General features: G+C 40.9%; 1 protein-coding gene across 1 annotated transcript; it reads left to right on the top strand.

Moving 5' to 3' along the window:
* The first annotated feature begins 20,975 nt into the window (after positions 1 to 20,975).
* LOC147436639 (uncharacterized) lies at positions 20,976 to 21,541 on the top strand. The gene is made up of 2 exons (XM_086488226.1): positions 20,976 to 21,180; positions 21,264 to 21,541. Exons 1-2 carry the CDS (start codon positions 20,976 to 20,978, stop codon positions 21,539 to 21,541), a joined length of 483 nt encoding a protein of 160 aa, XP_086344352.1.
* The last annotated feature ends 535 nt before the right edge of the window (positions 21,542 to 22,076 follow it).

The following is a 22,076-nucleotide window of genomic DNA, read 5'->3' as shown; positions in this document are numbered from 1 at the left end:
TATGTTGTACTATTATGATTCAAAGACTGACTTGTTTCTGTACTTATCTTTGCCTTGACATCTTTAGCCAGTGGTCGTTTTGAACATCTTGTTCATTGGTGTGTTAATTATTTAAGTTAAACAGCTACACACACACACACACAGACCAAGTTGTGTAAAAGGCTGACGTGGTGGTTGCTGTACGCAAGCTTCGTAAATTACGTTGACATACTGACATGACAGACGGATAGGCACGTAGAATGCATTGACTGACAACGTGGCACTACTATAGAGATTTTTGTTTTTCACGTTGGCACCTTGAACAGATTTCAATGCCAGCTTTTTGAGGGCAAATGCTTTTGATTCCAAGAGCTTTTTGACCTGATGCTCCTGGGGCTCTGCTTTTAGAATCCCTTGTACTCTTTACAAGTGTGCACATGCCACTCTCTCGAGGGCATCTAGACGTAGAGTCAAGAGAGAGAGCCGCACCCTCGGGAGTTGTTTGTCACGAAGTGTAATAATAAAGAAATACCGAAAGGGGCTCCAGTCTTTGAGGCCAACATGTCTTGGCTCAAAACTCTGTTGAGTTGTGTCATCGCTCTCTCTCTCTCTCTCTCTCTCTCTCTCTCTCTCTCTCTCTCTCTCTGATATTACTGTTTGAAGTGTTAAAGTGTGAAGCTTGCAGCTATCTCTGTGTTTCCATCCAAACCGTCGCCAGAAGTGATTACACTTTTTTTTTCCGGCTTTGCGAGCGCTATCTGAAGGAGACTTTGCCACTAGGGAACCGCAAGTGATCGCAAGAAGTCGACGTTTAGAGGTCGCTTTTCCGTACTGGCAGCGATAAGTGAAGCTTGTGAATACGCTCAACGGCTTGTTTCTTTTGTGTTTTGCTTTTTGTAGGTACTCCATCACGGAGAAGGAGCAAGGAGGCTTCGTCCTACGCTCGGGGATTCCGAAAACGGAATCCGGAACAATCTGTGGGGCTTTATGCTCTAAGTACATTCGAGAGAGGAATTGAGAGCTTGTCTCTCATATTTGCCTAATGGGGAAGAAACGACCATCGAGTCTAAGATCTAGAAGGGAGGGTTTTTCTTCCGTTCTTGTGCTTGTAAAAAGATTCTCGTTGCATAAAGATTCTCTTTGGAGGGGGCATCCCATCTTTGGTCCCCACTATTGTGCCGATCTTCTTCCTCGTCCTTTCGGTAAATATTCTATTTATTTTGTGCTTATTGATTATTTGTATGCAATCCTGTTGGTGACACACGGCCTAACAAAGGCGAGGTTTGAGCTTGCTCCAAGCCCGACTCCCTCTGATCCGTAGATTCTCAGGAGAGGCTACTACTAGATAGAGTTTGAGTCTCCAATGATGGCAACCAAAGTGATCTCGATGAGCCCATTAGGCATTTGGGCGGCTCGAGCTTATTGCACACAGTGGCACTACGGCTTCGACCTGCCTACAAATGTGCTTGAGGAGGAGGCATAATCTTAGTCTGCTTTCTAGTGTTGAGGGTATACACCCTCAACAGCGAAAAACAGAAACGACTCTCAAAACTGCATGTAAAGACTGAGAGAGAGCAAGAAGAGATCGAGAGAGAGACTCGTACAACTTACTTGTGTATTGCTCGTCGTAAAACTGCCCAACAACATTACAATTTATAGCTTCCTAACAGAATCTGACTAGGCCTAACAGAATCTGATTAACCAAAATCCGACTAACCAACATCTGACTGACCATAATCTGACTGACCAACATCTGAGTCACTACAAATCCGACTGACCAAAATAATCTGATTGACTACAAATATGACTGAATGACTAACAAATCTGAGTGACCAACCAATCTGATTGACCAACAAATCTGACTATCTGATTGACCAACCTATAGTGTCTGTCAACACATGGCACAGCCCGGTGGTGGATTTCTCAGAAATCCGACTCGATCCCACATATCCCTTGATCAGAGTCAAATGCCTTATAACATGGCGGAGTATTACAAAGATTGGAGTCATAAGATTACAAAGAGATTACAAAGATATGAGAATAAAATAGATGGGAAAAACATAATGATATCAGTTGGAAATGGTTCACCAAAAGATTCCTCCATAAACTGTCCAAGATTCCGATTCTTGCAGGCTTTGTGTCTCCAGGTAGTACATCCGGTCTTTTGCCTGGTATGTCTCCGTCGGATTTCTTCGTCCATGTCAAGAGTCGCATTCTTGAATTCTCTGCAGGAAACCCTCTTGATGTCAATACCTTACTGCAAAAGCTCCTTGTTTGATTGTCCACCACATCCTTGATATCTAAGTCTTGCTGACCCAGAACAGAGAAGTCTCCAAGTCCGATCATGACCAAAATACACGAACACCCTCTTGATTAACTGAAATAGCAAAAGACATCCTTGACATCTGAAACTCTGATCCATCAGCCTAAGTAGGTCGTATCCTTGAAACTCCTGGCTGAACATCTGTTATGAAATCTGCCACCCGAAACTATGCACTTGCTGCATGAAAAACTCCGGCGTAAGGATTTTTATTATTATTCTAGGAATCAAATCTGAGATGTGTGTGTTGGTGTGAATGGTGTCTTTAAAATGGTACTTGGGGTGATAAGTAAGAAATAAAATAGAAGAATCTGGATTCTGGACAGGCTTGCAATATAGAAGTAAGCTATTAATATATTGAAAAACGATTTCTTCTCTGCACACACACAGAAACATCATTTTCGATTTCTGAACAATCTCCTCTGCTCGCAATTCACATCTCCCCCACTCATGGGCCTCTTTGTGTTTCACCTTCCCCTGCTGCGGCATCCCAGGCCACCCCCGCTTCACTTGATGCATGCCCGTTTGTCTGCGAACTCCCTCTTGAAGCATCGATGCACACATCCATCTTTACGCTCTGTATAACCACTTCGCCTCCCTCATTCAGATCTTATGCTTCCATGATGCCTTCGAGTCTTGCTACAGCTTTGCATTGTGTGTTGACCTGAACCAGTAGCGTGGTCGTTTGAGAGTAACCAGTGAAACCTCCACATGACCCGACTTTCTTGCAGCCCAATTGCACCTCTGTGTAGCAGTCAGAATCGCCACCAAACTGCTCAACCATATCCAATTTTGCAAGCCCTTCTCTTCAACCGCACATCTTGCCTTCACTCCGACTTCAAAGCTTGCGTCGTTTGTTCTGCAGCGTGACCTCCACACCCTCCAATTGCAGTGGGAAGTAGGGTTACTTGCCCGTGATCGGCAATGTGTTGGGCATACACCCTCAACAGCGAAAAACAGAGACGACTCTCAAAACTGCATGTAAAGACTGAGAGAGAGCAAGAAGAGATCGAGAGAGAGACTCCTACAACTGACTTGTGTATTGCTCGTCGTAAAACTGCACAACAACATTACAATTTATAGCTTCCTAACAGAATGACTAAGCCTAACAGAATCTCATTAACCAAAATCCGACTAACCAACATCTGACTCACCAAAATCCGACTGACCAACATCTCAGTCACTACAAATCTGACTGATCAGAATAATCTGATTGACTACAAATCTGACTGAATGACTAACAAATCTGAGTGACCAACCAATCTGATTGACCAACAAATCTGACTATCTGATTGACCAACCTATAGCGTCTGTCAACATCTAGGACTGAGGCAAGAGCATTTTTCCGTACTTTCAAGGATTTGCTTCATGATTGGGATGGTTTTGGAGACCATGCGCACTTCAAGATCAGTTGTGGCCAAGGTCGCAGGGTTACCCACTGTGCGGGTTGGGGCAATCGCGAGGACAGTTTCTGAGCCGTTCCATCGTGAGAAGATGGGTTGAAAACTAAAAACGCTGGACTGATCTGTTGTTGCTGTAGCGCAAGGACTGAAAACAAAAAACAATGCAGGGCTGAAACACTAGGCTGGTCCAGAGTCCAAAACACTGAAGCTCCTCTGCCTCCTTGCTAGCGCTACCACAATGTGATGGAATTGCTCGCAGCTTGGTCCCCTTTATAGGTAAGGAATAGACCTTATGAAAAAATTTTAGGCTTAGGTAGGGCAATCCGTCCACCATACCCAACAAAAAAATTATTAAGATGACATATTGAAAAGTTAGGCCCGGGGGGGGGGGTGTTAGTTTGGGTGAAACTGTCGCATATTTGCCCACCAAAGGAATCCGATCGACGCAAGGAGGGGGGGAAGATGATGGGTGAAAGGGATGAGGTGTATGTGTATATGTGTGTAATACATATATATATATATATATATGTGTGTGTGTGTGTGTGTGTGTGTGTGTGTGTGTGTGTATATATATATATATATATATATGTGTGTGTGTGTGTGTGTGTGTGTGTGTGTGTGTGTGTGTATTAGTTTGGGTGAAACTGTCGCATATTTGTCCACCAAAGGAATCCGATCGACGCAAGGAGGGGGGGAAGATGATGGGTGAAAGGGATGAGGTGTATGTGTGTAATATATATATATATATATATATATATATATATATATATATATATATATATATATATATATATATATATATATATATATATATATATATATATATGTATGTATGTATATATATACGTATACATGTGTATCTATGTATATATGTATACATATACATATATATGTATGTATTTATATATGTATATATATACACATATACATATATATGTATGTATGTATGTATGTATTTATATATGTATATATATATATATACACACACACACACACACACACACACACACACATATATATATATATATATATATATATATATATATATATATATATATATATATATATATATATATATATATATATATATATATATATATATATATATATAGAGAGAGAGAGAGAGAGAGAGAGAGAGAGAGAGAGAGAGGACCAATGGGGTCCCAACCAACCTTTTCAAGTGGCCCCCACACGTGTATTGATGCAGTATTTGCATTGGGTAATTGCAATGTATGTATATGCAATACCTCAATGTAAGACTTTACTGGAGTTGATGGTTGATAGTGTCAAAGTCAACGATGCGGAAGTGTAGAGACCAAGGGGAGAGAGAGAGAGAAGAGTCTCTTGAACCAATCAACCTTGGCAATGAATAATTGATATAATGTACAATGGGGGCAAGGGGTCGCATATGCCCTATCTAGACTTTGACAAATAAGCAAAAATAAATATGGGGTCACATTGGGCAATTCACTTGAGATGCCAAAACTCTAACACCTCTCTATAGCTCATAGTGGACAAAAATAAGGAGCCCTCTTTACGGTAGCATTTCAAAACGCTTTCCGACAGAGCCTCTGCTTCTTCGCCGCGAGGTTCAAGAAAAACGCCATCGTTTTGGGAGGGGGGGAGGTAAGTGGCGTCGACTAGGGTGTGAGATTTCCACGTGTCTTCTCCAAGGGTCACCTTACTCTGCCAATTCTATGGTACCATGTCAAAGTCGACTATGCGGAAGCGTAGAGACCAAGGGGAGAAAGCATGAGAGAGAGAGAGAGAGAGAGAGAGAGAGAGAGAGAGAGAGAGACTAATGAACCAACCAGCCTTGGCAATGAATAATTGATACAATGTAGGATGGGGACAAGGGGTCACATATATACCACCTCAGTAATTGCACTACTCGAGCTTTGACAAATAAGTAAAATAAATACCTAAAAGCCAAAATAAATAATGGGATCACTTTGGGTAGTTCACTTGAGATGCCCAAACTCTAACAGATAGTACCTTTGGTAATTCTTCAAAATGAAGCACTTGAGGGGCTGGTTTGATACACCAATGGAATATGGCTCGATGTGAGTTGCAGATGGTCACCAAGCTCGATCCAGGGCTGATTTGCACGTCCGATATGAGAGGATTTGAGGGATGAACGTTGGATTTAAAAACACAGATCTAAGAAGCGCGTGTCTCAGAGTCCATTCAAGCCTTTAGAAGACATTACTAAAACATTTTAGTTCATTTCTCTCTCCTCTCTTTCTCTCTTTATGTAGGACACACATATATATGGTTGATTTGTCTTAGACCTAGGTTGGAAGACCTCTCTCTCTCTCTCTCTCTCTCTCTCTCTCTCTCTCTCTTTGCGACCCTTGTATTAGATTCACCATGATGTAACTCTTTGGTCTCATAGATCAACTCTGGCCACCCTTGACACCCTTCCACATGACCACATTTTGTTACTTTGTATAGAAGTTTCAAGGGTGTCAAGGGTCTCATAGATCAACTCTGGCCACCTTTGACACCCTTCCACATGACTACATTTAGTTACTTTGTATCCCCAATGTTTTTATGGATATACTACTACCTACTCTACTACCTAGTGGCTCTACTTTTACTTTCCATTACATAGAATCTTCCCAAGATTCTTTAGCATCTCCATTCCACTCACAATTTAAAATCAATGCTAATGGATAGGATTTGACCTCACTAGGATTTGACCTCACCACGTAGGAGAACAAAGGCTCAACCTTAACCACTAGGATACAAGCCTAAGGTGCCCTTGGAGGTGCCCATAAGCACTAAAAAAAAACAATAACCCCCCCCCCCCCCCCCCCCCGAAAAAAAAAACAAAGAAGCCTACCCTACCCTACCCCCACGCTTCCCTTTTCCTTTCTTTTCCCCCACCCTTCCCTTTTCCTTTCTTTCCCCCCCTAAACTAATTAATGGTTTCTCAAAAAGTCGTTTTGGGGACCTATTGTTCTTGTTCCGTTAGTGTCTTTCTTTTTATCTAGATCTTGTATCAGATTCACCATGATGTAACTCTTGTGTCTCATAGATTCTTTTAGCCTTTAGAAGACGTTAATATAACATTTTAGTCTCTCTCTCTCTCTCTCCCTCTCTCCACGGATACCACCCACATGCCATCACATCTCTTCTCTTACACTCATATTCACACATCATTATACTTTTATGCATTTTCTCTATTTTTTCTAACATCTCTTCTCTCTTATCCCTCTGTTTTCATCTCCTTATTCTCTCTCTTTCTATCTCTCTCCTTCTCCGATTTTTCTCTCTATTCTCTCTTTCTCTTTTTTATTTCTTTATTCTCTCTATTTCTCTACTCTGTTAAGTCTTTATCTCTCAATTTTCTCATTTCTTTCTCAACTTCTTATTCCATGTTCCTCTCTTTGGCACGAAAAATAGCAGTGCCCATCATGACTGGTTGTTGTATATTGGGGCACTCATATGCATAGTTGTGAACCTTGAAGATTAGAGAACGAACATTATGAGGTAGCATTAGTCACCATATGGACTTCTCATAACTGCCTTTTTCCTACCGTGAAAGGCTGTCGGTGCTCGAGGGACCCACCCCTGTGTGTGTGTGTGTGTGTGGGGAGGGGGGGGGGTGTGTGGCTTCATTGGTTGCAAGCCATCCCAAAAGTCTTTTACTTGAAGGCCAACGAGGCCCAAGTGACCTATGCACGTACATTTGTACAAACGTGAAAGAATTCTATGGCTTCACCCTATATCCATCATCTCCATGCAATGTGCAAATCACTATAAGGGTAGACTCTTCGTGAGAGCATCTACAGGGTTGTCATGCATATGAATCTTGACTAACTCAATGCGCTTGCTAGCCAATATGTTACATATCACATGATAACGGACTTCTATGTGTTGCGACTTGGAGTGAGACACAATGTTCTTCGCTAACGCAATCACACATTGAGACTTGAGTATCAAAATGCAACACTGGATTCTGAGTAATGCCAAGATCTCCCACTAGGCGAGCTAACCACACAGCTTTCTTGCTGGTGTCAATGTACATGATGTACATAACTTGGTGCATTTATTCACGGTTGTCACCCTTGTACACGTTCTTGGGAGTCGAGTCTCTAGATGTGGTGCATGCTTTCTTGGGTTGCTTTAAACCATCTAAAAAAGGTTCCTCTAATGGAAATAAGTGATGTCCGATGTGGCCGAGTTGGCAATCTTGCCTAGAAAGTCATCATGTGCGATCATCGAGAAACTGACATGTAAAACCGTAAAAAATGCATCTAGAGGCCATTGAAGAGGTACCCAGGTGGGCTTCCATGCCTTTGGAGGTAAATTTGGTCGAGTTGGCATCTTGCCTAGAAAGCAATCATGTATGATCATCGAGAAACTAGCATGCAAAGCCGTAAAAAATGCATCTAGAGGCCACTGAAACAAGTACCCAGGTGGGCTTCCATGCCTTTGGAGGTAAAATATATTTTGGGAAATTTTTCCACCTATTATGTTTGACTCAAAACAGTTAGTTTAAGGTCAAAACTAAGTCAAAAATGGATCAAAAGTGGTGAAAAATGATACAAATCTCATGATGCTATGACAATCAAGCTGGGCGGGTGCTTTCTTTCTTTTTCTTGGCAAAACTCACAATTGTGAATGAATTATATTTATCAACCCAAATAATTGCAAGGTCTTGTCATGCTCGTGTTGAGCCATGACGTCATCTAGGGACCATAATTACATTGGCTATCAGGGCAGCCATCCCACACAACTTGTCCCCTTATCCTTGATACATAGGGTCCCTTATCATGTTCTTCCGAGATATTTTAATTACCGATAGCCAAGATTTCCCCCCGTCCTAGGCATGCCCTCTGCTGTCAACAAAGCACAAGTAGTCATAGACCAATCCTCCGAGTGTTGCTTGCGTCCGAGCGTCCATATTAGCACTTTGCATTCTTGTATAATTTCTGCAAAGCATGCTACCTCAAGACCTCCTTCAAACACACGGCGGTTCCTTGTCTGCCATACATTATGTAAGAAGACGTACCTGATGATTTGAGTGCTGATGAGGATGGCAGGACCACGTGAATTCTTCCCTCCAAAGAAAAGATCAGTCTTGTAAAAACCAAATTTTCATGTTCTTTGGACCCACTTACATATTTTCCCTGCAAGGCCTTTGATAGTTGGGCAATCCCTGAAGAGGTGAGCCAGATCTTCACTAGCCAAACTGCACCCCAAGCATCGATCTAACCCAATCCCTCTTTCCTGAATCTTCACCCCCGTCGGTAGAGCACCCCAAATTACCTTCCACAAGAATACCTTCATGTGCTGCGGAACCTTTGGTTTCCAGATGTTCTCCATTACTTGCTCCCACCTTTCCTCCAACAATTGTTTTTTCCATATCTTGTTAACGGGGCTAGACCAATTCTTCTTATGCATCATTGTCTGGTAAATGTCTTTAGGATGGGGTTTCCATAAGAGACTGCTTCCGGGCCATTTCCAGGCATTCCAGTCAAACTCCGAATCACAGATAGACATCACTATATTGTCAAGCTCTTTCCTCACTTTGTGGACCGGCAAGACCTCCAAGCTATTCAGTTGGTACTGGGTAACCAGAAGGTCAATGGTTTTCCAACTCTTGTTTTCACTGTCCCAGAAGTGCCCCAGTCAATTCAGACCCTTATTATTCAGCTTCCTGGCTGTCTCTATCCAATAGGGAATTTGTGGCGGATCTACAACTTTGGAAAGCTAGGGGGAACAATGCAAAATGGAGTTCTTGAAGTATCTGGTTTTTCCGCCCCACTTTAAGACTCCTGCTGCTCTATTGCATTTTCTTACCAATTCTCTTGCGCTGCCCCCCAGTCTTAGGGTAGTCCACGTCGGGGCTAACAGCTTGTCATGAACCTCCACCCCTCTCCACTTTCCACCTTTCGAGCCAAGTTTAGCTGCTTCTATCATATCTTTGATCACGACAACCCAAACTTGATCCTGTTTAGCCAAGGAAAAAACAAATTTGGTGCAACAAGCTTCGGCATGGTCCACAGGGTTGAAATTCCAAGGCCTCCTTAATTCACCGGCCGAGCAACTGATTCCCAATGGGCCCATTGCCATGGCCTCGAGGATTTCGTGTTGTTTTTCCATAAAAACCTTTTCACTGGTTTTAAGAACTCTTTCCAGTGACACTTAGCCATCTTGAGAAGCGGGCTAGTGAAGGCAATATAAGGAATCATAAAGGCATTTATCACTGTTGTCCAAGTTGGGAATGGGAGAAGAGCATACTCCCACCTACTTATTTTTGTTTTGATTTTTTCAAGCACCCACTCAAATCTTTGCTTGTGAGTTACGTTTCCGATAGGGAGATCAACCTTGACTTCTCTATATTACATTGGGACCCCGAAGCTACTGAGAATATTTGTACAATCTCTAGAGCTTTCTTGATGACCTGGGGGCACGCCTCATTAGGGCCAAAAACGACTCAAAAAGGGTTGTTTGTTAATCTAAGGATTAAGGAATAGTCCAATAGTTATTTGACACGTATACAAAAGTATGGCACTCTTGTCTCCTCTATTGTGGGTTTTGGTGGTCCTATTTTGACGGAGAACCGCTAAATGTCTTGATCACAAGGCTGAAACTGCTATATTTGGGTGCTTTCGGCGAGAGAGCTCATTAAATTTGCGGCTCAAAGCAATGAAGTCTCGTCTTTTATTCTATTTTATATTTCACAAAAGCGTTGTCAAAAGATACGAAATCTATGTCAGAAGGCTCTCAAAACAAGAGCATTAATGACAAATCGCCTACTTTTTTCAAACGTATACCTTTCTCGCTCTCTAGTTTGTGAGAGGTTTTAAGTCTTTCCGTCTATACTTTCTTTCTTCTCTAATCTCTGAGTTTCCATGGCGTCTTTTGCACGTCGCCCTTCACATAACATAACTTCTTGTGACTTTCATAACGTTAGAGAGGATGGTCTTTGGAAGTCCATATCTTTCGTGTGAATGACTGGGTAACAATGCTTCCTTCATGCAAAGGTGTACAGAGAGTGAAGAGAACTAAACGTGATAAAGTAAAAAACCATTGGAAAGGTCGTGTTCTTGCTTTCAAAGTGACCGACAATGGCTGGCTAGCTAAGTTTCAACATGTGTACATGGCCAAGGATATGGTGTTAGACTGGGAAGAACATCCCACACTGCATTCTTACTGTAAGTACAAAAAAAACTATTTGATACAGTGAATTTTTTTCATTATCCCATTGTTTTTCTCATTTTTTGATTCCATTCCAGATATATTTCCTTCAACAGCTATGGAATGGCAGCCTGTGGAGAGTCTAAGTGGGACGTTCAAAGCAATGCATAAAGGGATTGCAGATGCTATGTATGCTGACAAGCCACCTTCCTTTTACAAAACAATGGATTTGTTTGTCTATTTTGCAGAATACAAAGTTCCATCACGAGAAGGTGCATATGGAGAACTACATCAGTTACCCGTTCCCACCATAAGTTCACTTGACTGGGAAGCTCCTGATGCATGTACTATATCAAGCTTCAAATCCAAGATCAAAGAAGACATCCTTAAAGCTATGTCTCCGGGCAGGATATCAGGAAGGATTAAAGTTCAATGGTTCTTGCCTATACATGTCTTTGTGGCATGTTTCAAAACAATGGATTTGCAGAGGACAAAGACGATGTGGCTTAATAGAATACTTTCTATGACTGAACTGGATAATGTTCTTGGAGACGGATGGAGCACCAAAGAAACTTTCCATATTGGTGACAATATTAGTTGTAGAGTAAGCCCAAATTCTATGTCTATCTCATATCAACTATGTCGTCAATCATTAGTTCTGGGCTACGACTATAGGAGATGGAGAAGCAAATTAGGTAGCTGGGTTCCTCTGGACTCTGAGGAAAATTGTCAAGAGTTTGAACTAAAGGTCACAGTCCATCCACACACCGAGTATAGAAGCCTGATAGTAACAACAAATTAGAGACTAAATGATGTTAGAGAATCTCTTGAGTTTCTTGATGAAACATCTTCCGAGTATAGATTCAAAGTGGATGAAATTGTGGTGAGCACAAGGGTGGAGAATTCAACCTCTTGCATCACATGCCTTCCCCCAAAAAGAGTTGTATTTGAGCCACTTGCAAGGACTTGAAAAAACAAGTTCAATATTGTAATCATTTTGCAAATATATTTATCTTTTCTCTACTTATGTTGTTTTAAACTTACATGACATCATGATACACATTTAAGAATCGACAGTTGGTATTAAGTATTTGCAGTACAAAATTATGAATCACCAAAGGGTATATATATATGTTCATATGGACAAAATGAACAAAAGTGTACATAGCTTTTGTGGACTATTCAATCATGAAATTCCACTTTTCTTTTTGCCTGAGAGGATTCTGCATCCTCAGAGACCCTTTTCCTTTTGTGTTCAGAAGGGGGTGAAAGTTCAGGAGTGGGTGGTGGTGGTGACTTGGCAGGGGTTGGTGCTTTGGACCCCTTAGGGCTTGGCACGGGTGACTTGGCAGGGGTCCCGGGGAGGTCACCTAATAAAAATGTAACCTATCACGTGAGTTCAACAGAAGGGTATTTAAAGCCCTTGAAACTTACAGAAATATATATACAGAAGGGCATTATTTTTTTAAATTTGAAAAAAACTGACAGATTTTAAAACAAAAGGGTACATTATATTCCTAACAAAATTCACACATAAGGGGTTTTACAAACATGTCTTGAATGCACGTGATATGGTAGTTTTACACATAGTGAACCCCCCGAGGCAGGGGTTGGTGCTTTGGGCTCCTTAGGACTGGCTGGCTTGGGTGATTTGGTAACTTTCTTTGGCAACATGAATGGTAGCTTGAAAGGTGAGCTAGGTGCCTCCCCCTTATTGTTCTTAAGTGTACGACGCTTTTGAACCTTGAATTTCAATGGTGAGTGGAATGGATGGCCCTTTGTATCTGCTCTTTTTTTTTGCAGGGCTCTTAGTGGGACTCTTTCCCTTGGCAGTCTTCTTAGTGGGACTCTTCCCCTTGGCAGGGATCTTCTTCTTCATGGGACTCTTCCCCTTGACAGGACTCTTCTTGTGATCCTTTTTCTTTGTATGGATCTTCTTTGCAGGACTGTTCTTCTTTTGATCCATTTTCTTTGCATCCAAACCTTTGGTGGCTCTACCTTTCTTTGGTGTCAAAGGAGAATCTGGATCATTTGGATTTATTGATCTTTCCAAAACCATAGAAATAGCCTTCTCTCTCACCCACGTGACCCAAGACTCTGGATAGTCATGCAACTGAAAAAAATAGAAAAAGGAACTAAAGGACATGAGAACATACATACATAAAACATCAAAATAAATACATGAACCACACTTACAGTGAGTGTAGTCATCCGACACCTTGACTCAAGATATCTCCATCAATTTGCAAGCATCCTCCATCCACAAGATGTTGAGTCTGTCTGTAAAGGCACTTTTTGATTGTAGTACTTGAAAGATTCTATATTGTAATCCTTATTTGTGGTACTCAGGTGACCAACAATAAGTTTGGCAGCACTGCAAGAAGACATTGAATCAAAAAGCTACTAATAGAAAACAATGATGGGCCATCATCAAGCATAGATTATGCTTCATACTTACAGTTTACTTTTCCCACGGATACTTGACAATGAATTCATAAATATAATATCTTTCTCCAAAAGATTGAAGATAATAAGACTCCAATGTCCTCTACAAAATAAAAAACAATTAGCTAAGAATACCAAAAAATGTTAAAAATAACATGTAAGGAGTTAAGAATTACCCTTCAACATAGGGGTATAATATGTAATTGCAGGTCAGCATGTTAAAATCATCAAAAAAACTTGAAAGGGTTCCTTGCTTGTTAAAAAGGCACTGTGTCACTAGAGGGTCAAGTATGGAAATTTGCATAGCTAGAGCCTCTGGAAGATCCCTCATAAGACACCTGGAAAAGGAAACACAAGCCCCAATGAGCCCCTTGTGCCTGTCTGCCTTGCACATGCACTAATAATTAGCAAAGCAACACATACCTGAGACAGATATAGAGCACAATGTCACCAAGCTCAATGTTGGGATTTACAAGCATACTTGTGTCTTGAGGGAATATGTCCAAATATGCCTCAGTATCTCCAAACAAGGAGACATCCACCACCATTTGGCCTGTGATTTTTTCATAAAGAAGAGAGTTGGATGCTCTTAAAATTTCAGCTTGCTCTTTAAGGATAGCATCCTCTGATATCATGTCTTGCTTCCTCTCAACTTCCTTTCCTGCTTTGATATCCTGGGACTTTCTTGTCTCGTAATCATGTGTAACATCCTCAATGACAGCCCCAGAATCTTTCTGCTACCTGGAAGGAGGGATGTTTAAAATTTGGAAGGCTCTAAGATCCTCACTAGGAATGAGCTCAAGAGCCTTATCAAACTTGTACCTTAGCCTTGACACAAGCACAAAATCTTTGCTCATAAGTGTGACCCTGTGAGCAAATGCAACTGCAATGTAGCTATCATTCATAAAGTCTATGAGAAAATCCTCAGCAGCTTCCTGAAGGCACATCACAGCTTGAGATTGCCACCTTACTGAGACAAAAGTTTTGATATTCATCATGCTTACAAGTCTATCAGATATCTCCTTGACAACTCTCATGAAAGAGAGCTTTGGAATCAGTAGACAAGTAGACTTTTGTGCTTTTCTTATTTCTCTTAGGGATTTCACCTGATAATTCAATCTTTTTCTGGCATTGGGCCTCTGACGAGGTAGTGGAGGGGATGCTTTCTCTGCATCTTTCTCAGCATCATCTATTTCTGGATCAGTTGGGGCTTGGTAGACCTTCCTTGCAGTTTGCTTAGTCCTCGTCAGTTGGGTAAAAGAACACACCACGCGATAGACGCGTCAGCCACAACCTTCAAGATGTTTCTATCGTGCCGTGTGTGAAGAGAAGGGTGACAACAACACGACACGATAGAAGGGTGACCCAGGCTCTGGAATACGTTCGTATCGCATCGTATGTGAGCACCGGAACCTCCAAAGAAAATCTCACAAAACGCCCTGTACGACGCGATAGAGGGTGCACCCACACCCTAGAACATCACCGTATTGCATCGTATGCGAGTTGTGAAAACTTTAAGTAAGCCGAGAAAGAATCCCCGCATGACGCGAATAGAGCCTCACCTGACCGTTGCAACATGTGCCTATCGCGTCGTATGGGAAGCCATGAGTATTTCAAAAAACAAGACCTTCACAATGCGATAGAGGGCACACAAACACCTTAGAACATCGTATAGAGCGTCGTATGCGATTTGTGAAATCTTTTAGTTATCTGAGCAGAAACCCCCGTACGACGTGATGAGAGGCTCACCTAGACTTTGCAACTTGCGCCTATCGCGTCATATGGGATGCTAAGAGTATGGGAAGTGGTAGAAGGTGCTCTCACATGCCCAACACATCCGGGTCGCGTCATTTGAGAAGAAGCTTGGCTTGGCTTAGTGGACGGATGACTCGAAGTGCGGGTAGTTGAGGACGATACGACGCGAATGTCGAGTATGGGACAAAGCACAAAATGAACATGTGACAAAGATTTATACACATAAGACCGTCCGTACAACGACCGTTGTGCACAAGCTATGTGGCACGTGTGCATGGTTGACACGTAACAGTCATATTTCGGATCTTATATAAAGCTTGGTCTCGAATTTTAAGAATGTTGCACGTTCACTTGTCGCATACGACGCGAGATATTATCCATTTTTGTGTACTAATCCTCTCGTCCCGCACGATCTCATCCGTTGCAATTGCACATCGGTGGTTCCTCCCCTATCACGTCTTTCGGGGCCCCTATTGTGTCTTTCGAGGTTCTTGTTTGCTTTGTTGTGGCTTTGTCTCGCACGACGCGCAGATAGGCAGTTCCAAAGTCTGGGTCCAGCGCGTATCACGTGGTTCGGGGTTGTTTTCCGTTTTGGTGTCGCTTTGTCCTGCACGACGCGTAGGGAGGCACTTCCAAAGCTTGGGTCCAGCACGTATCGCGTGGTTCGGGGTTGTTCGTTTTGTTGTGGCTTTGTCCCGCACAACGCGCAGGGAGCAAGTTCCAAAGCTTAAGTCCAGCGCGTAACGCGTGGTTCGGGTTTGTCATTGGCACTAGTACATTTGCAAACGTTGGGCGTATTTCCATACCTTGTACCTAGCTTCACCTGTCAAATTTTCCTCTACTATGATTGAAGGCCGGGAGGAGATTTTGGAGGAGAGTCCAAGTGAGAAACTATTGGTGGCTGTGATGGATGGTGGTGACATGGAGGTGTACACTAAAGCATATGAAATATTCAACCCTGTGTTTGATCTTGCAGCTTTGTTAGACCATTTGAAAGACTTCTTGGCAGAAGAATTCAAAGAGTTTGAAGAGGAAATTGAAGGCAAGTGTTTGGTTTTAGATGGGAAGGCTTATTGTCATCTAACCGAATATACTACAAACTCAATTGAGAAGAGCAAAGTAACAAGGAGGTTTGGAAGATTTTCTAAGAAGACTTCCTTTGTTTGTCCACCTACCATTTCTTGTCAATTACATTTAAAACCTTGTAACCTTGTTCCAAAAGAAGTTGCTTTTCTTTTCTTTTTGTTCCTTAAAGTTGACATGCAAGGCAAAGCTAATGAAGTGAAAGATACAGATGAGGCAACAAATAAAAATGTTTCCACAGTTTTGCAGCTTGAGAAAAGTGAAATTCTAGAAGAGGAGGAAGTTGATGTTGCAGCTGAGGAGCAGGAGAGTGCAAATTTTGATGTTGCTCAATTTAGAGCTGGTACTGTCATTGATGAGCCAACAGATGAGGTAGAGGTATCTGAAGCTTCCCTTACTATTCCAAACCTTCCCTACTTCTTTATCAATGGGAAAGAGTATATCCCTCTCCATCATATCCAGTGTCTGCTTAATATGAGGGAGGACTACTATATTGCAACCATTTATGAAGCTTTTGAGGTGGCCAAAGATTTTATTGACACAGAAGAAGAGTCAAAAGAGGAGTTTTTGGCACTTGATCTTCATACATCCAATAAATATTTTTTGCCTGCTCCTGATGCACTTGCTCTATGCATGAGAAGAGTGGAAGAGGAAAAACCTTCCCTCAAAGATGAGGATTTTGAGAAGAGGCTTGTTGAGCTTGGCATCCAATCTTTTGGCAGAGACTTTAAGCTGAAAAAAATTGGAAAGGAAGTTGACATAAGAGAGATGACCGGATCATGCAATCTCCTTCAAGTAAAAGTCATTGCCGAAGATGAATTGCAAAAGGTGATCTCCCTACTGAAATCTTTCTTTTTTTTCAAGTTAGTTTTAATTACTCATTGTCTTGTTTTGCAGATTGAACTCCTTGACAAAGACAATTTTCTTGGGAGAGCTAAAGGCTCGAGAGGGAAAGCAATAGAGGGCTCTTCAAGAAGGGATGCCTCCTCTCTCATGCACTACATGCATACATTGGATAGTGCCACCTTCTGTGCTTTCCACATGCAGTATTCTGAAGATCCTGAGTTGCCAATGTTTGCACTGAAGATATTGTCACGGTTTTTAGGGTACACTCCCCTTCAAATCAATGCAAACAAGATCATGCTACTTGAGAGAGCAGCAGCACTTCGAATGTTTGGATATGCTGCAAGATTCAATGCCTCAAGAGCAGGATACTTTCTTTGCTACTCTAGCTATGCAGTAGCTGCGGAGACAAATGTCAACCTTCTTGGGGGCTATAAAAGAAGAAAGTTTTTGAGATATAGGGGTGACATGCCTAGAGATATAAAAAAAATCAAAAACTGATGTAAATTTGATAATTTTTTGCACCAAAATATCTTTTTTGAATTTGAATCTCTTTAGAAAGATTAAGTACAAAGTTTCAAAGTGAAGCATTAATCTCAGATCTGTGGTTGAGCAGCATGGTTGTTTGATCTCATCCGTTGTAATTGCCTCCTATAGAACCAACTGAATAATTCCTGTAGTGCATTGCTCCTCCTTTGTCCACCTCCCTTTCTCGTACATTTGAAAAAATAAGTCCTCGCTTGATAGTGAGATTTTTCCATTCCCTGAGTATTCCATGTTACAAGGGGTCCTTGTTTTGCAAAATATGGTCCATGCAGGTACAAAATATGCTAAAAAATAAAATAAAATCAGTTGAACTCAATAGGATGCAAAGTAAAATACTATCCAGACTTTAGAAAGTAATTGAATACTCACCAAGTAATATGTGATGTCTTTTGCTCCCCAAGCATCTGTAATAGCAGTTATTAAAAGCTTTATTGTCTTTTTAAAGTCATCTGCATAAGTAGCAGAGCTAACTTGTTGTCTCAAAACTTTCAAAAAATTGTCGAGCTTCTTCCACACTTCCATGCGTTTGTTGGCTACATCTGGTCTACTTTTGACATTGGTTGTTATAACACAAAGATCCTTCCAGCAGCTCCACATAGCATCAACTTGTTTGTTGTCATGGTTACTCAAAAATCTTCTGGCTTTTTCTCCACCCATTGAAACATCTTGCAAAACATCACCGGTTCCTTTTGAAAGAGTGGGATCTTTTCTTAGATGCACTTGACCACCATGAAAACCCATTTGAGAGAGCAAAGCCTCGCATTTTATATGCACTTTAATGCTTTTAGGTCGGCACTCAAGTGCCATTCTACAAAAAAGTCACGCATGCCATCTACACTGAGTTTTTCACCTGCATTTTGGTCCTGTATAACAGAAGGGATATCGGTCTGCAAAAACAGCCATTTCAATGTATCGTGATTTTCTACTAGTATTTGAGCTGCTCCAATCCACCAAAGTTCCATTTCTGATTGAGTTTTGTCGTATGGGGAATCAAGCTTACCTTGGCTATAGTCCAATGCTCTATTCATAAGGGATATGGATACTCTTTCCATTTTTTGACATTTTTGAATTTGAGCTTCATCCAATTTCAGAACAAATATAAGGTTTCCTTCACAATCTACTTCTTGCATATTATAGTATCTCACCATAGCACATTGAACATTTTTTATACTCATCCAAATGTTATTAAAAACATTATACTCAAAAGAAGATTTTCTTTTCTGTTTTTCATATGGCATCGTTCCTTCTATATGATAGTACTCTCCAAAATGTTCGGGTATTTCTTCGTTTAATAGAGTCCTAACTTTCCCAACATTATGAGGCCTAGGCAACCCAAAAGCTTTAATCTTGTAATACTTTAAAACCTGAAACCAGGTTTTAGAGATGGCCCTGTAACCCCTTCTACTCACCCCCACTGTGTCACAAACTTCTTGCATTTGAGAAGGTTGGACCAGTAAACCCATATCTTTCAGTAAACTTTGAAATACCAATTTTTTCTGAGTTTTATTTTCAGAAAGTTTCAAAAGTTTAAGAATATCACTTTTGTTCATTACCTCATTCAAAAATCTCACCCTTTCTTGACCATTGGACATATCAAATCCTAAAAGACTAGTCACATGTTCTCTAGTAATCTTTAATCTTTTTTTTTCTTTGTCCAGAACCTTCTGTTAAGTTTACTACATCTCTCATTCGTTTTACTCGTGCTCTTAATCCTATTGGAGTTTCTTTTAAAGTCCGAAGTTGGTGATTTTCTTGTTTTAGAGATGCAATTTGGTTTTCAAGTTCTAAAATTCTTGTTGCATTTGAAGACAAAACAGTTTTGAGATATTGAATGTAATGTATATGATCAATGTGTGAATGAGATAACCTAGAACTATATCCTAGTAAGCCATCAACCCCATCACCAACAAATCTCATCAAATCATGAAGTGTGTGAAAAGATGGATACCTTCCAGTGCTAGGATCCGGTGGATACAAGCTCCCATCTGTCCATATATCAATGTGTTTCTTTCCCTCATTGCGAAGTTGTTGTGCTTCATTTGCAGTTGTAACTGGTCTTTGATAGACACTCCGCGTAGTAGCATATTCCTGGCTTAGCTTAATGTTCAAGTGAAACTTGCGGTTATCACTAATGAAAGATGTATTAGTCATTGTAAGTAATGAAGGAGCAGAAAGTATAATGGAAATAACGTAGTAGCAGAAGAAGGTGCATCAGAGAAGAAGAGATAAAGCTCGCGAAAGGTGAGAGAAAAAAGAGAGATTCAAAAGTGGAAACAACTATTTGCCGCCAAATGAAGTAAATGAAAACAAATTTCGAGGTGAGCCACAAAGGAATGTGAAGAAAACGATATCTTTTTGAATATTTAGAGATATGTACCTAGATACGCTTTAGATTGCGTAGATATGATTTAAATGACCAAAACGGACAAATTTGGAGCCGTTTTGACCACAAACGGCTCTGCTAATTAGTAATTTAACCAATTCCTTACATAGCCCTTTTTGAGTCGTTTTTGGCCCTAATGTCAAGAAGGGGAGAGAATCGTCTACAAAACGTTTTGCTACGAGTTGGCTATTTCTTGGCAAAGCTAGGCCTTGCAACTCCCCTCATTCCACACTAGCTTTGAGCTTCATGATTAAAGGATGCGATCCTATGGCAAAAAGTAGGGGGGCCAAAGGGCATCCCTGCTTAATAGACCTTTTGACCTCAAAAGAGCCCACAACTCTATCGTTGAATAGGAGCTTTGACTGGCTTCCAACTCCCAGTACACTTACCAGAAGACAAAGGCACGGCCCAAAGCCCAGAGCTTCCATGACGGATTCTATACATGTCCATGTTATTCTATCATAAGCCTTATCCAGTTCCAACTGTAGCAGTACACACTCTTTCTTTGTGGCAGTTGCGTACTCGATGCCCACAATTGTTGCCAAGATGTTATCGTAAATGGACCTTCCTTTGATGAACCCATGTTGATGGGGAGAGATGATCTTGGTTAGTAAAGGGGCTAGTCTGAGGGCTACAACTTTAGCAATAATTTTGTAGGCCACCGACATCATTGTTATAGGGCGCCAGTGTTTCAATTGAGAGCAACAGATTTGTTTGGGGATGGTTTTGACGATGTCTTCCATGTGGGTGCTCCTATCCAATCCCACCTTTCTTTCTTCTTGTTTTTGCGTGTGTGAGGGAGTGAATCACGGTTTACTATCTTCAAATTTGTGCTCAAGGTTGTGTAAGAGAGTGTTGAATCTCTAATGGGTATGTATTGATGGAGAATTGAGGGAAGGGAGTAGGGTTTCCTACAAGGCAAATTGGACATGTGATTGATTCATTGGAGGCGAGGCTACTTGAACAGCTGAGGATTTTGGAAGTAGAGGTTTTTTCGCTAAGAAAATGGTGTTTTTGGTGTTTCCCTTTGTTGGTTCGGTTGGCAAATACCTTTAAGATTCATAAGATGGATTATGTATCTAAGGGTGGTGCTGGCATAGGAATTTGTAAAGAGGTTTTGGAATATTGTGCTATGCCTAAGCATGTGACAGAGTGTGCTGATGGTTCTAAGCAAGTGGTGTATCTTTTGGAAAGCCAAGATGATACCATAGTGTATGAGAAGATAAATAGCAAAGAACGTTATGATGAGGTTGGTATGGAAGACTTTGATGGTGTGGATACCTTTAGTGATGTTTGTGACATTCATAATGTGGACCTTGTTCATACTATAATGTTCTTGTTAAAGATCTTGCAGAATGTGTAGATGATGATGTGGTTACCAAAGTTGATGCTCTTGTTTTGAAATTGTGTGATACAAAGACAACTTGTGATAAGAATGAAGACTTTCATGAGGACAAATTGTCTATGGGTATACATGTGGATATAGAGAGGATGAAGGCCGAACTTAATGTGGTGCTTGAGAAGATGATGAAAGCTAATGGATATGATGTTTTGGTTGACGAGTCTCTATTTATAGTTTATGCTCGAGGCTTTGATTGCTTTATGAACTTTTCATATGAATTGGTGCTATAAATTTGTTCAAAGATGGAGTTTTTTTATTTCATGCATATGGATGCTATATGCTTTGGCTATTTGATCCTGGAGGATGCAAGATGTTTGTGGTTTTTCAACTTACTGCTAAGGATTAATGCTCTAGTAGACTAGGAGGTTAGCAAGTTATGCTAGGAGTTTTTTGGAATGCTCTGGCTGTTTAATCTTGGAGGATGTAAGATGTTTGTGGTTTTTTAACTTACTCTGCTAAGCATGAATTCTCTACTAGACTAGGAGATTAGCAAGTTATGTTAGGAGCATTTTGGAATGCAAAAATTGATCTTTTCTTTTTTTGAAAAACTTGCAAAGTGGTATGAGGATAGTGCAATGTACATAGTGTACATAACTTGTATGAAGATAGTGCAATGTACATAGTGCAATTTATGTACATAGTGTACATAAATTGATGCGCTTTTTGATGACAATCATCTTTGTACATGTTTTTAAGAGTTGGGTCCCTAGATGTGATGCTTGTTTCTTGGGGTACTTTAAAACATGTTAAAAAGGTTACTCTAAT

This window comes from Adiantum capillus-veneris, chromosome 18 (assembly GCF_014529385.1).
Source record: "Adiantum capillus-veneris isolate H3 chromosome 18, ASM1452938v2, whole genome shotgun sequence".
In the NCBI taxonomy this organism is placed as follows: domain Eukaryota; kingdom Viridiplantae; phylum Streptophyta; class Polypodiopsida; order Polypodiales; family Pteridaceae; genus Adiantum; species Adiantum capillus-veneris.
This window is presented reverse-complemented; position numbering and strand designations above follow the sequence as displayed.

Bases quoted from the DNA above. Each gene is read 5' to 3' on its own strand.
- LOC147436639 (XM_086488226.1), top strand. From the start codon at position 20,976: ATGGATTATGTATCTAAGGGTGGTGCTGGCATAGGAATTTGTAAAGAG. The intron at 21,181-21,263 runs GTGTGGATACCT...AAGATCTTGCAG, and splicing joins TGGTATGGAAGACTTTGATG to AATGTGTAGATGATGATGTG.